Here is a 13,597-nt window from a genome sequence, read left to right as displayed (position 1 = left end):
TAACTTTGCTCGAGTATAAAACGAGGCAGACGAGGTGATGTTAGCTACACAGCATTTCAAAACTAAAGGAGCTTACAAAAGAAGCAAATACTAGAGCTAAGAAACAGCAATGGGTGGTAAAGATAGTCCTACGCCTTGCCTTGTCTCTGATAGCCCCCATCAACAGGAAAGAATCGGTTCTCCTTCTTTTTCTCCATTGAAGAGGAAAGACTCCATCTGCTCTTCTGGCAGCAGCGCCTCGAGTTGTAGCACCTCTTCGGGCCATCTTTCTTCAGTCGGGCGGACCCCCAGTATTCGCTACGTTCCTCGCAGCAAGTCTTCAATCAACCTGGAGATGAGAAGAAAGTTCAGCGACATTGTATCTCCTGTGCCAGAGCCCCGCCGAGGCGGTAGCACGAGGAAGGGATCGTCCACTCTCAACAGAGAAGGAAGTTTCCATCAGCAACAGCATAGAGAGAGATCGTATGCTAGTCTCCCTCGGTCTTCAGCTAGTAGCTGCACTGAAGGATCCTCTCCAATTTCTCTTAAATGCGTTCTAGTTGGTGACAGTGCTGTTGGGAAGACTTCCCTACTGCAGACATACACGAGTGATAAATTCACTGCTACTCACACCCCAACCATCTATGACAAATTCTCAAGTAAGTATTCAATAGACAGCATAGCAGTGATCTTTTATTTGTACATCTCATTACATATAATCATCATCACTATGATAAGAAATATCTTTTACTATATTTTTCTTTCCTTTTTGTGCAGCTTCTTTGACAGTTCTCGGCCAAAGAGTAAACATGACACTCTGCGATACTTCGGGTTCAGATGATTTTGGACACCTCAGACCTCTCTGCTACCCTCAGGCTGACATTGTTCTTGTACTCTTCTCTGTCACTGATTACTCTTCATTTGAGAATGCTCGTGGCCGCTGGCTTAAGGAAGTCAAGAGGCACTGTCCGGGTATACCGGTATTACTAATAGGGACTCAAGTTGATAAGAGAGACAACGGTACCCTATTAAGAGATTTCAGATCATCAAACAAGAAATATGTAACAAGGTCCGAAGGAACTAAAGCAGCAGCTTCCATGAAGGCAGTATCTTACATAGAGTGTTCGGCTAAGTCTAAGACTAATGTAAAGACTGCATTTGATGAGGCCATTGCAACAGCACTAGAGATGAATCACTCGTCAAAATCGAAAGAAAGCTGCTCGATATTGTAATTGGACTCTACACTGACACACACACTTTTCTCACCACCACTGATAAACTCTATTCCTTTTCTGCTGATCCTACCCCACCCCCACTCACTTTGTATTATAGTGTCATTATAAACTATACACTACTGCTCTATAATTATATATTATTGATAGATCTATATATGTAATGTGCATCAACTCTGGCAGTTGGTGTCTCATTCATTTCTTCATTCAATATTTTTGTGTTCATTCATTATTTTTATTATTGTTTGCTTCGAGAGCAAACTTCACAGAATTATCAAATAAAAAAGTTATTATAAAACAAAAAATTAATATTAAAATGCCAACTGAAAAAAGGTTGTTTTGTTAACAAGTCATTAAGTTAGTTAACTGTTATTAAAATTAAGTAACTATTAATCTATAGCTCCTCCCATTAAAATTAAAATGGCGGCCTTTTTGGAGGATGAAGATTCTGTTGTCTCTATCAAAGATATAGTAGACGAAGAGCAAGCTCTTCAAGACACTGCTAACGCTGTACTGGGAGACTCTGATGACACCAACTGTACTTACACTAAAGTACAAAGACGATACCTGGCTTTAAATAATTTTAGTATTAATATTTTATTTTTTGTTCTTCACACAGGGATATGTATCCCGGCAGGCTTTGTATGCATGTAGTACATGCACTCCTAGTTCATCTGTCCTGGCTGGGTTTTGCTTGGCTTGCAGTCTTCGATGTCACGAAGGACATGATGTCATTGAACTCTACACAAAGCGGTATGTAGGCGTGGCAAGTAGGGAATTAATTTATGGGACTTTTAATTTAGTAATTTTCGCTGTGACTGTGGCAATTCAAAGATTTCTGGAAACCCGTGTCTTTTGTGTCCGGTGCGTTACTAAAAATAAATCAATTTGTGTGATATATGTACATATATACTACTGGTGTGTACATTGTACAAGAAATGAAGTATTGCAGCTGTAAAAATTCATAAAAAATCCAAATTTAATCGTAATCAGTTCAAACTTTATACACAATATAAGAACATGTATATATATCAGAAAAAATTATAAAAATGAAAAAAATTATCCTTTTCATTTTCGGCGAAATTTGACCAAAATCTCTGTACTATAGTACAGGGACTTTGGCCTGATTTTGGAGCAACTTTGAAGATTCATTAAAAATTCAAACTTGATCGGAATCAGCTCAAGCTTGTTACACAATATAAGAACATGTATATGTATCAGAAAAAATTATAAAAATGAAAAAAATTATCCTTTTCATTTTTGGTGAAATTTGACCAAAATCTCTGTACTATAGTACAGGGACTTTGGCCTGATTTTGGAGCAACTTTGAAGATTCATTAAAAATTCAAACTTGATCGGAATCAGCTCAAGCTTGTTACACAATATAAGAACATGTATATATATCAGAAAAAATTATAAAAATGAAAAAAATTATCCTTTTCATTTTCGGCGAAATTTGACCAAAATCTCTGTACTATAGTACAGGGACTTTGGCCTGATTTTGGAGCAACTTTGAAGATTCATTAAAAATTCAAACTTGATCGGAATCAGCTCAAGCTTGTTACACAATATAAGAACATGTATATGTATCAGAAAAAATTATAAAAATGAAAAAAATTATCCTTTTCATTTTTGGTGAAATTTGACCAAAATCTCTGTACTATAGTACAGGGACTTTGGCCTGATTTTGGAGCAACTTTGAAGATTCATTAAAAATTCAAACTTGATCGGAATCAGCTCAAGCTTGTTACACAATATAAGAACATGTATATGCATCAGAAAATATTATAAAAATGGAGAATTCTCTTCTTGCCATTTTTGATGAAATACCCTGTACATGTACACTCTGCCCATAAAATTATGTACTGTAGCAATTATTGCAATATTATCATTGACTTGGTTCCCTAATAGGATAAAGATCCATTAAATAGTGAGAACATTTATAATCACAACTTCAATGGATTGTACTGCACATGTAACAGGCCATACCCTGACCTTGATGATGAAGTAAATACAATTATACATTGTTATCATTATATTTATTATCATTATATTTATTATTATTATTATTATTATTATTATTATTATAAACAAAATAAACAAACAGACAAAAAACCCAGGGGGAGATGGAGGAAGAACTATTATTATTATTATTATTATTATTATTATTATTATTATTATTTTATTCAGGTTGAAGATGAGATGATCCAGTGCTCAGTTTGCGAAGACTGGTACCACACCCGGGTAAGAAAGAATAGCTCATTAATTATTCATTGACTGGTTTATTTATTAATTAGCATCTTGGACTCCACCCACCCAATTCATTTGAAGAAACGGTCTGCGACAAGTGCATGTCACGCCTCTCGTTTCTCTATCATTACAAGATTCATTCGGTATCTAGCGAAGAACCTTTCGTTCATCAGGAAACACTCGATGCATGTACTTCTACGACTCACCACATTGAAAGTGAAAAGACTGAGACTCATACTGCCAAAACTGAATCTGATTCCATCATCCCGAATGGAAAGGAGGCTGAACCTAAAACTCTTTCCACGGACTCTCCTCCACTGAAGTCCGACCCCGTACCCGGCCCTACTAATGAAAGTCAGTCCCAACTCAGGGAGACTGAAACTTGTGTACTTGAAAAACGTAAAACTTTATCTTCTTCCTCTTCTAATTTTTCTGGTCCTGGGTACTTTACTAGTCAGTGGAGGTCAGAGCTTTGTTCTTGCTCATCTTGCAAGAAGATGTACAAGGAACTATCGGTAGAGTTTCTCCTTGATACTCTTGATAGTATTACGTCTTATGAGACGAGGGCAAAGTCCACTGGTTACATACATGACGTTGGGATGGAGGCTCTGTCTAGTAGCATGGGGCGTGTGCAACAAGTGGAAATGATTAATGGTTTGTCTCCTGTCTGTACATCTCTCTGTTGTGTCTTTAAAACCAATTAACATAGGCCATTTTCAATTTTAAAACACTCTCAATATTTCTGATGCTGTCCGTATGCATGTCGATGTATTGACATATGAATTGATTCTGATACAGTTTTCATGTTAAAGAATCAAAAACTATGCCAATTAATGCAGATTCGATGATCATTTTGATTTATGACCCAATTATTCCCACCCACCTCCCCCCCTCTCTCTCTCTCTCTTGCTATTTTAGGTTATAATCACATGAAGGAGGAATTAAAGAAATTCCTTGGCAGCTTTGCAAGCAAGGGAAAGGTATGTAGGTGTGGATTTTGACAGTGACTTTGTATTCCTCTTTGATGTGTATGCCCTGCAGGGTGCAGACAGCTAGAGTGCATGATGTAATATTGATGATATGTCTCTGTCTCCTAGCTCACGTGATCACTCTCACTCTCTTATTCTCTCATTCCTTATCAGGTTGTACGACCACGTGACATTACTGATTTCTTTGGCGAGTTGGAGAACCAAAAGAGACAAAGGTTGGAGTATGGAGATGGCATTCCGCCAGACAGCTGCTAGCAAAAGAACTCCTTTACTTAAATATACTATGCACATGCACTTGACCGCATAATGATGGCTCTATGTGACGCATTATTTCGCTCCCACACTCTTTGTTTGGAAACCATTATTAATTCTATTTGTACATCTCCAAATTGTCTTAAGGCGTTTCTGTTTGCAGACAAACTAATAAGCTATTTGGTGAAATACATCTTCAAGTATCCTATTATGACACAGGATTGTATTCATGAATGATGTAGTGTTAATAATTGGATTCATAGGCGTGGCTTGTTTAACTTTGAAGTCACCGCATAGTAAATCATCACACAGCCCGCAGTAGATCCTACTCTTTCTTTCTTGCCTTTTTACGCCTCTCTTCTCTCGTCCTTCTCTTCCTCTCGTTATGTCCTCCGAGTCCAGAGGAAGATGTGTGGAGATGTTCCTTCTTTCGTTTATTTATTTGCTCAGTCATGGAGGAGGTGAGTATATCTGAAAGACACAGAGCCTAGTTTCTCGTTCTCCTCTCTCTCCTTCTTTCATTGTAGCTTCTCCTCCAACGGTGGTTGGCCCTCCAGTAGTTATAGAAGGAGACTCGGTAAGTCTTCACTGTGATACGGGCTCTAGTGAAGCAGTACAGTGGTTCAAGGACGGTGTCAGTGTTTCAGTCAGTAATCCTAATTTTGATACATCTGAGTCAAACATCAGTATATCATCAGCCAATGCTACAATACACTCAGGGACTTATGCTTGCTCCCTAACCTCAAACCAGTCTGAGGTCTCCACTCCATTCCAACTCACAGTTTACTGTAAGCAATGAAGTGATGAATGAATTATTACAAGTATTCCATGATTGTTATTTTTGTTATTTTTTGTACAGTATGTATGTATTTTTGTGAACTGATTATGTTGTTCTAGTTCAAGTTGTAGCTGCTTTGAATGCTTGCGCGAGATTTTTAAGATTTTTTAAACCGAAATTATGTTACACATTTTGCCCAATTATTTGTTTCTTCTTGCTACAAGCATAGCTACATGATGCTCTCATCCTTCATCAAGGCGTTATCTACATATGTTTTTTGTCATTCATTAATTTCCCTTTATATATTATTTCTTTATTTTTCTTTATTTTAGATTTCCATGGAAAGTTATCAATATGTAAAGTACGAGAAAACAACATTCAGGTTTCTCCAGTTGACTCTATGTTGTATCCTGGTCTATCATCGTACTCTGTTAGTGTTGAAAGTGACGTCTTACTCACTTGCTGTACTCCTCCCGCCATCCCTCCAGTCCACAATGTCTCGTGGATTAAAGTTGACGGTAACACTAGACCTAGTGATGGAGGGGATAGCAGTGAAGGTTGGAGTCTTCTTTTGAGTGACATTGCTGTTAATGATCGGGGGAGATATCGGTGCAGTTATGAGCATGTTGCTGCTGGTACTGTACAGTCAGAGGAGGTTGAGCTCAAAGTGGCTGTTCAAGGTTCGTTGGAATGTACTGTACATGTACATGCATACTTGTACTTGTACATATGCATTTATACTCTGAGTCAAGAAATAAAGTTTGTGGGATCAATCTAATTGACAATGGGAAACTTAATGACACATACAGTAAGAGACCAAAAGCTGAAAAGATTTTAGGAGACCTAGACCAAATATGGGAGACCTAAACTCCCTCTAGATCAAGCAGTGTTGATGCTTATATACTTGTATTAATTGTCTAACCTGAATTATCACTCTCTTTCTCTCTCTTTTCTTATATACAGGCAGTACTCCAGCCACACCAGTTGATGTTACAGTCCCACAGTCCACTGTATGCACTAAACCTGGTAACACTGTCACCATTCATTGCACTGTGTCAGGAACAGTGGGCAATGGGGATGTATCATGGAAACTAGGAGACAATACTCTCCCCTCTAATGAGAGATATTCTGTTGATCCTGTCACTAATTCTCTTACAATCACTAATGCTGCCCTCTCTGATGATGGAGTCTATAAATGTACTGCCATAAATGATTTAAATGCTGATAGTGCCACAGTCCACTTGAATATGACATGTAAGGGAGAGAGAGGGGAGAGGGAGGGAGAGAAAGAGAGAGAGAGGGGGGAGGGAGGGAGAGAAAGAGAGAGAGGTAGAGGGAGGAGGGCTTTGTTGCTAATGTATTGTGGGTAATATCCTATTACCATATCATAATTATAATGAATATAATATAATTACACTTGTATGTGCCCGTGAGACTCCCACCCTTATTTGGCCTGTTATTTATTACTGTAGCTTCCCTGTCACACACATACTGTACTCGCTGTACATATCACTCTCTCTTTATTCCCTCTCTGTACATCTACACATGTTTGTATACTCATGCCACTTGCTGCACTTTGCAAAACTGCTCTGTTGTGTATTTACTAATAGTAAACAGTGCTAATTATTATTATTCTTATTGTGTTGTGCAATTAGTAAACACAGTCCCACACACATAGCACTTGTACATACACCACCACACACTGAGAATGCTCATTATCTTATCATTATGTTCCAGTTACCTCTCCTACCTGTCTATAAGGCATACATGTATACATTTATGTGTTGAGTATTATTGTATGAGTATAAGTACATTAATGTGTTGAGTATTATTGTATTATAGTAAGTGGATTAATGAGTGTATGTGTGGGTTTATGTTGTCATCTTGTTTGTGTCTTGTTTGCACTTACCACTCCTCAATCTGGTCTGATAATTATTGGAATGAATGCAAGGGGTATAGGAATGGAATATTGATTAGATTATGGAATAGAATACGGTATAGGAATGGAATATGGGAAGGTGGATTTAACTTATTTTTATTCTTTTTGTACAGGCATTCATTCAGTTCATGTTTCTCCGTCTTTTGTCAGCACTGGCCTTGGAACTAGCAAAACATTAGCCTGTTCTAGTAACCATGACGATAGCTTAGCCACACCCACTTATTTCTGGTTCACCCCTCAGGGAATTGAAGTACAGGGTCCCGAGTTGGTATTGAATAATTTGCAATACTCAGACGCCGGGAGCTATAACTGTACCGCTAGCAGTCCTAATTCTTTACCTGTGTCGTCACTCGTTAGTCTCACTGTTTTGGGTCCTCCTTTAGTTAAAATAACCGCTTTCCCTAATAGAGAGGCACGTCTCTACAGGCCCCTCACCCTTCATTGCAGTGTTAATGTATCTATACCTGATCAGGAGATAGAGTGGAGCAAAGAGAACAGTACTGATAAGAACTTCATTTCCTCTGAGTCATTCAATTCTAATATACTAACAATACGTAACTTCAGTGTCTCTGATGTAGGGGTCTATCATTGCTCGTATACTAGTGACACTTATAGAGAAGTGAAGAATTCTGTTCATGTCGTGTTGACTAATAAGATTTATCCCAAGTTTGACATTATTTCTCGAACTGGCATCGTTAATGAAATCTTGATTGTTACATGCGAGTTTCTTGGCGGAATCAGCAGCGATGGAACGTTGACTGTGTCTTGGTTTAAAGGAGGGAGCCCCCTGAGGTCTTCAAGGAATGTTACTGTCTCTAATGGAGTCGTTCAAGGAGGTGTGGCCAGTTTGACAATAAATTCGGTAAAAATGTCAGACGAGGGAAGTTACTCTTGTCTTGCTAGCGACGGAGTCCACGAGTTCAACGAAACCTTTGAAATCATTGTTAACGGTTAGTTAATAACATATTTATTAATCTATAATAATTAATGGATGCTTATTGACACTTTATTTATTTGTTTATTTTCCACTTAGTTCCAGGATCATTTTTGGAAGTCCCTCCCAGCAGTGTACAGTATATGGAGGGTGAGTACCTCTACTTGGAGTGTCGGGTTGCGGGGAAACCTCTTCCTAAAGTTACGTGGCTCAAAGAACTCTCTCACCTTGAGTCTGATGACCGTATAATTGTAGACAGCAATGGATCTCTAGTCATTACCAGCATTGTCATGTCTGATGCTGGAGATTATTTGTGTTTTTTTGACAGTCCTGATGGCGTAAAAGAACACAGTACAGTCACCATTAAAGTGTCTCCACGTCAGGCCACACCTACCGCTCTTACCGGAGATGATACGATATGTGAGTTAATGATATTCACGAGGCTGTTTATGTTATTCATGAGTTTTGGTTCAATTGTGCGGTTTTATTAAGTGTCATAAATTAATTAATTGATCTCAGAGTATTTATTTTGACCTTTTCTCCTTTCCTATTAGTGGGTTTGGAACAGAATCTCTTCATATCGATTGTTTTAGCTGTCGTCGGTGTCATATTCATAATACTCATTGTCCTCCTTCTTTGTTGTACTCTTTGCTATGTTAAATGTCGGAGTCGAGAGCGTAGCACCAACGGACACCAAAAGGCCGTCTTGGAGACAGTTTCCTTTGAGCGTAGACCATCTCTTCGTGGTTCCTTGAGAAAGGACAATAGCGGGATATTACAGCAGAATCCATCCGACTTATCGAGTCTGTGGACGTTCACTACTGATAATTCAAACTCAGTCCCAATGACTGCTGTCTCAAGCAGTGTGGCAGTCTCACCTGGTCCTCCTGTCCCCTCTCCTATCCCTCCTCCTCCCGATGGACCCACTGCTAGTCTTGCAACTGAGCTCAATTTACCTCACGGGATCAGTAGCTTCCCACGTCACAAATTAATGGTATGTACAGTACACAGCTACTTATCCCATCTTTGTAATCCTATTGGTATAATAGCATTAGTCTTAGTTATTGCTTCATATTGTTGCCTTGTAGCTATAATCAAGAGTAATAATACCCTATTATAATTATTATTACTCTTATTTATTATTATTATTTACTCTTGCTATTATTAGTGATGTTATTTTTATTTGCTGTTTGTCTGTTGGAATGGTTGATATTTCCTGTATTTGTGATACGGTCTCTTTGTCCAATTAGACTAGTTAAATGATATGGCAAAGTCGGTGTAATCCCTACTGTAACCTGAAAGTCATTCCATTACATTTAATTCAATTAAGTTTATATTATTATATATTAGCACTTGGATTTAGGTTTCACACTTCTTGTCTAGACATTTGACTGCTAACAGAGCAGCATTTATTTTGAGATGTTAATTTTCTGAGATATGAGCATTTAAAAATAAGCACGATGAATTCAATACCCAGTATAATACTATACTACATAGTACATACACGTACATGTTCTTATGTTGTGTAGCAAATTTGAGCTGATTCCGATCAAAATTGACTTTTTAATTAATTTTTAAAGTTGCCCCAAAGCCTTGTTGTACATGTACTGTATTGTAGTGCTTGTCAGCTCATGAAGCTCATGCTGTTTAGCTCACTTAGCATGCTTTGTAGCAAACCCTGTGGATGTACATCATCTTTTCTTTTCCCCTCTCTCTCCTCCTCCTTTTTCTCTACAGTTAAGTGGTGACATCATGGGCGAGGGTGAGTTTGGACCAGTTGTTAAAGCAATAGCTCGACACATCACAGAAGATTCTAGCGAGACTCTCGTGGCAGTCAAAGTGTTAATGTCCAGAGAAGGGGAAGAGGCTCTGTGGCCATCACTCATGGACTTTTCTAATCAAATGAGACTCTCGTCTCCATTTATTTCTAAGATACTCGGAATATGCGCTGATGCTGAGCCCTACTACGTCATATACGAGTATTTGGACAGAGTAAGTGATGCAAGTTTAAGCTTTTAAGTTTTTATGCCTCTCCTCTCTCTTCCCTCCTCTTCTCTCCATTCTCTCTCTTCATAGGGTGATCTCAAGAATTTTTTATTTGCTTCTCATCCCAGCCCTCACTCTGAGCCTATGCTAACTCAGTCCGACCTACTCCATTTTGTATCACAGATAGCCGAAGGCATGCGTTACCTTTATTCGCAGCAGATTATACACGGAGACCTCGCGACTCGTAACTGTCTCATCAGCTCAAATTTCTCTGTCAAAATTGCCGACCTCGGCATAGGTCATGACCTCTACGAGCAGGATTACTATGACAATGGGTCCCAACTCCTCCCCATTCGATGGATGGCACCTGAACTCCTCAAGGATTCAAACATGGGCCCCGCCTTCTCCCTTGCTAGTGATATTTGGTCGTTTGGAGTTTTCTGTTGGGAGGTGTTTTCTTATGCTCAGCAGCCTTACGAGGGGCTATCTGACGAGCAGGTTCTTAGACTAGTACCCAGTGGGCATTTATTGAGCTTGCCAGAGGAAGGAATGCCAGCTCTTCTTTATTCCTTGTTGATGGATTGTTGGCAGTTTGATCCACTCCAACGTCCATTGTTCACTGAGATAGCACCAGCTGTTAGGGGCATTGATGTAGACTGAGTCTTGTTTCATTGACTTTAATAGCTACATCTCTTTCATTTCTTAACCAATCTTATACTCTCTTTGTGAAAAGGATAGTGTTTCTTCTCTGCTCAACACACTTTTTTCCTCTTCCCTTTCTGCATTACTTTTAATGACTAGTGTCTCTACAAGCATATTATTATTATTATTATTATTATTATTATTATTATTATTATTATTATCATTGTTGTTTTTTATTTTTATTATCATTGTTGCACCTCAGAGAAAGTTTTATTTATTTTTCGATATATCTATTTATCAAAAATAAAACAATACATACAGAAATAACTCTATAATTCAGTTTGTATAATTGTTCCTTGTTTATAAGATTTAGTAACTGGACTACTTGTCACTCCTGTATTACTGCTACTGGACTTAAGTTCACCAATTCTTCTACTACTAGTATCATCAACTCTTGACTTCAAATCTTTAAATGCCACCTATTCACATCATGCGGTTTGTGTGTGCATTATAGTTTCATACTCACTGACCATAACAAGCATGCGGAGTGCTGCAATCTCTATGCCTTCCTGAGGCTGTGAGTTACCATCAGTCATTTCCATTGCATCCAGTCTCTTTGATATGTCTAATAACTGCATAGAGAGAGAATCATTTTTCCACAAGTTCATTGTGTATAGATTTTTATTTCGTACTGTTGATAGTTTCATAACATCTTCTAGCGTATAATTTTTGTCTTGTTTTTCTTTTTTATTTGCATCTTTCTTTGCATTTAAAGGAGTTGTGGGTTTATCATCTTTCAGTGTATCATCTATAAAATATCAATTTAACATTGAATGGTATCACCTCATCAAACCATTATTCTCCTTTATATGTTCAAGGAAACTTTTAATGTTTGGTGGCTCTTTTAACTCCACTTCATCTGACACAGTGCCCTGCATTGATCAGTTAAAATAATACAAAATACATACCTAATAGCACATACTGGCAAGTCCTTGTTTTCGTTTGCATTTGCTTCTAACATTTGAGCTGCTGAGAGTGACTAGAAGAAAAATATCTTTAAAATCACTTAAGTTCAGGGTTTCCCACTAAATTTTGGCATAATACCAAGAAAAGTTCTCCATTTTATGTATTTCTTAAATGTTGTGTAGTAAGATTGAGCTGAGTCCAACCAAAATTTGGGTTTTTTACAAATTTTTAAAATTGCTCCAAAATCAGCTGTACTATAGTACAGGGATTTTGGCCAAGTTTCACCAAAAATGAAAAGGAGAGAACTCTACAATTTTATAATTTTTTCTAATACATAAACATGTTTTTATGTTGCATAGAAAGTTTGAGTTGATTCTGATCAAATTTAGACTTTTTACGAATTTTTTAAGTTGCTCAAAAATCGGGCCAAAGTCCCTGTACTATAGTACAGGGATTTTGGCCAAATTTCGCCAAAAATAAAAAGTAGAAAATTCTCAATTTTTATATTTTTTTCTAATGCATAAACATGTTTTTATATTGTGTAGGAAGTTTGAGCTGATTTCGATCAAGTTTGGATTTTTTACAAATTTTTAAAGTTGCTCAAAAATCGGGCCAAAGTCCCTGTACTATAGTACAGGGATTTTGGTCAAATTTTGCCAAAAATGACAAGAAAAGAATTCTCTATTTTTATAATTTATTCTGATACATATACATGTTCTTATGTTGTGTAGCAAGTTTGAGTAGATTTCAATTAAGTTTGGATTTTGTATGAATTTTTAAAGTTGTCCCAAACCATATACTGTATTGTAGTACTTGTTAGCTCATTAAGCATGCTTTATGGGAAGGAAACCCTATTCAAATATTATGGCTTACTTTAACAAGCTCCAATTTCTCTGACTCAAGTCTATCAAGACGTTTCTCTAATTCTTTCACATAAGCGTTAGCTTCATTTATATACATAATAACACATGCTCAAAACTCATCCTTTCTTACTTGTTTCACTGCTGTTGCTTTCTCCTTTTGATGGAGTTGGTTCTACTATCTTTGGTGACTCATCTTTAAGCTCATTCGCTCCAGCATGACCAGTATACGCAGGAGGATCTTCTAGTACTTTATTTAAATGGCCAGCACAAGCAGCATTAGCTGCATATGTCTCCACTTGCCCTGTCTCTAGTTTTGCAGCTGGAGTATTTCCTGATTCATCTCCCTCTTTTTTTGCAGGTGCCATCGATGACATTTGGTTTAGGAAGAGACATAAATCTCTCAGCTCTGCATTTTCTTGCGATAGTTTCTGAAGGTTTTCCTAAACTTATATTAAAATTGATGTCAAATTAACAGATTTACCTGTAAGACTGTCATTTTATTTTCGAATTCTAGTACTTGGTTCCGGAGAAGAGAAGCTATGTATCTACCAAAGCTCTGCCATTCATGGGCCAACCTCCTGCCCTTCTTTCTCTCGTCGTCAAGAAAGCAACACAAATCCCTTAGCTCCTGGTTTTCTTTGACTAACTATAATGATAATAAAAACCAAACAGAAGGATCATAAGCTTTATTTTACCTCAATTTCTTTTGATTGTTGGCTTGGCTCCATTTTTGGGGTGCGGCTGGGCTTGCAGCAGCAAGGGCGGGGCTGGATTGCTTATTCATCAA

The 13,597-nt window shown here is 37.7% G+C and overlaps 4 protein-coding genes across 4 annotated transcripts; 3 read left to right on the top strand and 1 right to left on the bottom strand.

Moving 5' to 3' along the window:
- Positions 1–26: 26 nt before the first annotated feature.
- On the top strand, positions 27–1,490 carry LOC100637699 (cell division control protein 42 homolog). The gene is made up of 2 exons (XM_003383799.3): positions 27–638; positions 757–1,490. The coding sequence occupies exons 1-2, from the start codon at positions 110–112 to the stop codon at positions 1,209–1,211; spliced, it is 984 nt and encodes a 327-aa protein (XP_003383847.1). The 5' UTR covers positions 27–109; the 3' UTR covers positions 1,212–1,490.
- Positions 1,491–1,610: 120 nt separating this feature from the next.
- Positions 1,611–4,835, top strand: LOC100637573 (putative E3 ubiquitin-protein ligase UBR7). Its single transcript, XM_003383798.3, has 8 exons — positions 1,611–1,763; positions 1,831–1,964; positions 2,015–2,075; positions 3,123–3,218; positions 3,402–3,455; positions 3,509–4,115; positions 4,380–4,441; positions 4,604–4,835. Exons 1-8 carry the CDS (start codon positions 1,632–1,634, stop codon positions 4,703–4,705), a joined length of 1,248 nt encoding a protein of 415 aa, XP_003383846.1. The 5' UTR covers positions 1,611–1,631; the 3' UTR covers positions 4,706–4,835.
- Positions 4,836–4,942: 107 nt separating this feature from the next.
- Positions 4,943–11,229, top strand: LOC100637447 (inactive tyrosine-protein kinase 7-like). Its single transcript, XM_011411591.2, has 9 exons — positions 4,943–5,163; positions 5,230–5,490; positions 5,813–6,160; positions 6,444–6,734; positions 7,533–8,369; positions 8,453–8,773; positions 8,908–9,347; positions 10,091–10,345; positions 10,430–11,229. Exons 1-9 carry the CDS (start codon positions 5,088–5,090, stop codon positions 10,997–10,999), a joined length of 3,399 nt encoding a protein of 1,132 aa, XP_011409893.1. The 5' UTR covers positions 4,943–5,087; the 3' UTR covers positions 11,000–11,229.
- Positions 11,230–11,254: 25 nt separating this feature from the next.
- LOC100637321 (coiled-coil domain-containing protein 85C-B-like) lies at positions 11,255–13,591 on the bottom strand. Its single transcript, XM_003383797.2, has 9 exons — positions 13,506–13,591; positions 13,292–13,456; positions 12,941–13,250; positions 12,821–12,891; positions 11,964–12,020; positions 11,835–11,913; positions 11,674–11,789; positions 11,512–11,613; positions 11,255–11,460 (listed from the first exon to the last, which is right to left on the bottom strand). Exons 1-9 carry the CDS (start codon positions 13,536–13,538, stop codon positions 11,311–11,313), a joined length of 1,083 nt encoding a protein of 360 aa, XP_003383845.1. The 5' UTR covers positions 13,539–13,591; the 3' UTR covers positions 11,255–11,310.
- Between the last annotated feature and the right edge of the window lie 6 nt (positions 13,592–13,597).

The sequence above is a fragment of the Amphimedon queenslandica genome, unplaced genomic scaffold, assembly GCF_000090795.2.
Source record: "Amphimedon queenslandica unplaced genomic scaffold, v1.1 AMPQUscaffold_13507, whole genome shotgun sequence".
Taxonomy (NCBI): domain Eukaryota; kingdom Metazoa; phylum Porifera; class Demospongiae; order Haplosclerida; family Niphatidae; genus Amphimedon; species Amphimedon queenslandica.
The sequence above is the reverse complement of the archived record's forward strand: the minus strand, read 5'-3'. Positions and strand labels throughout refer to the sequence as shown.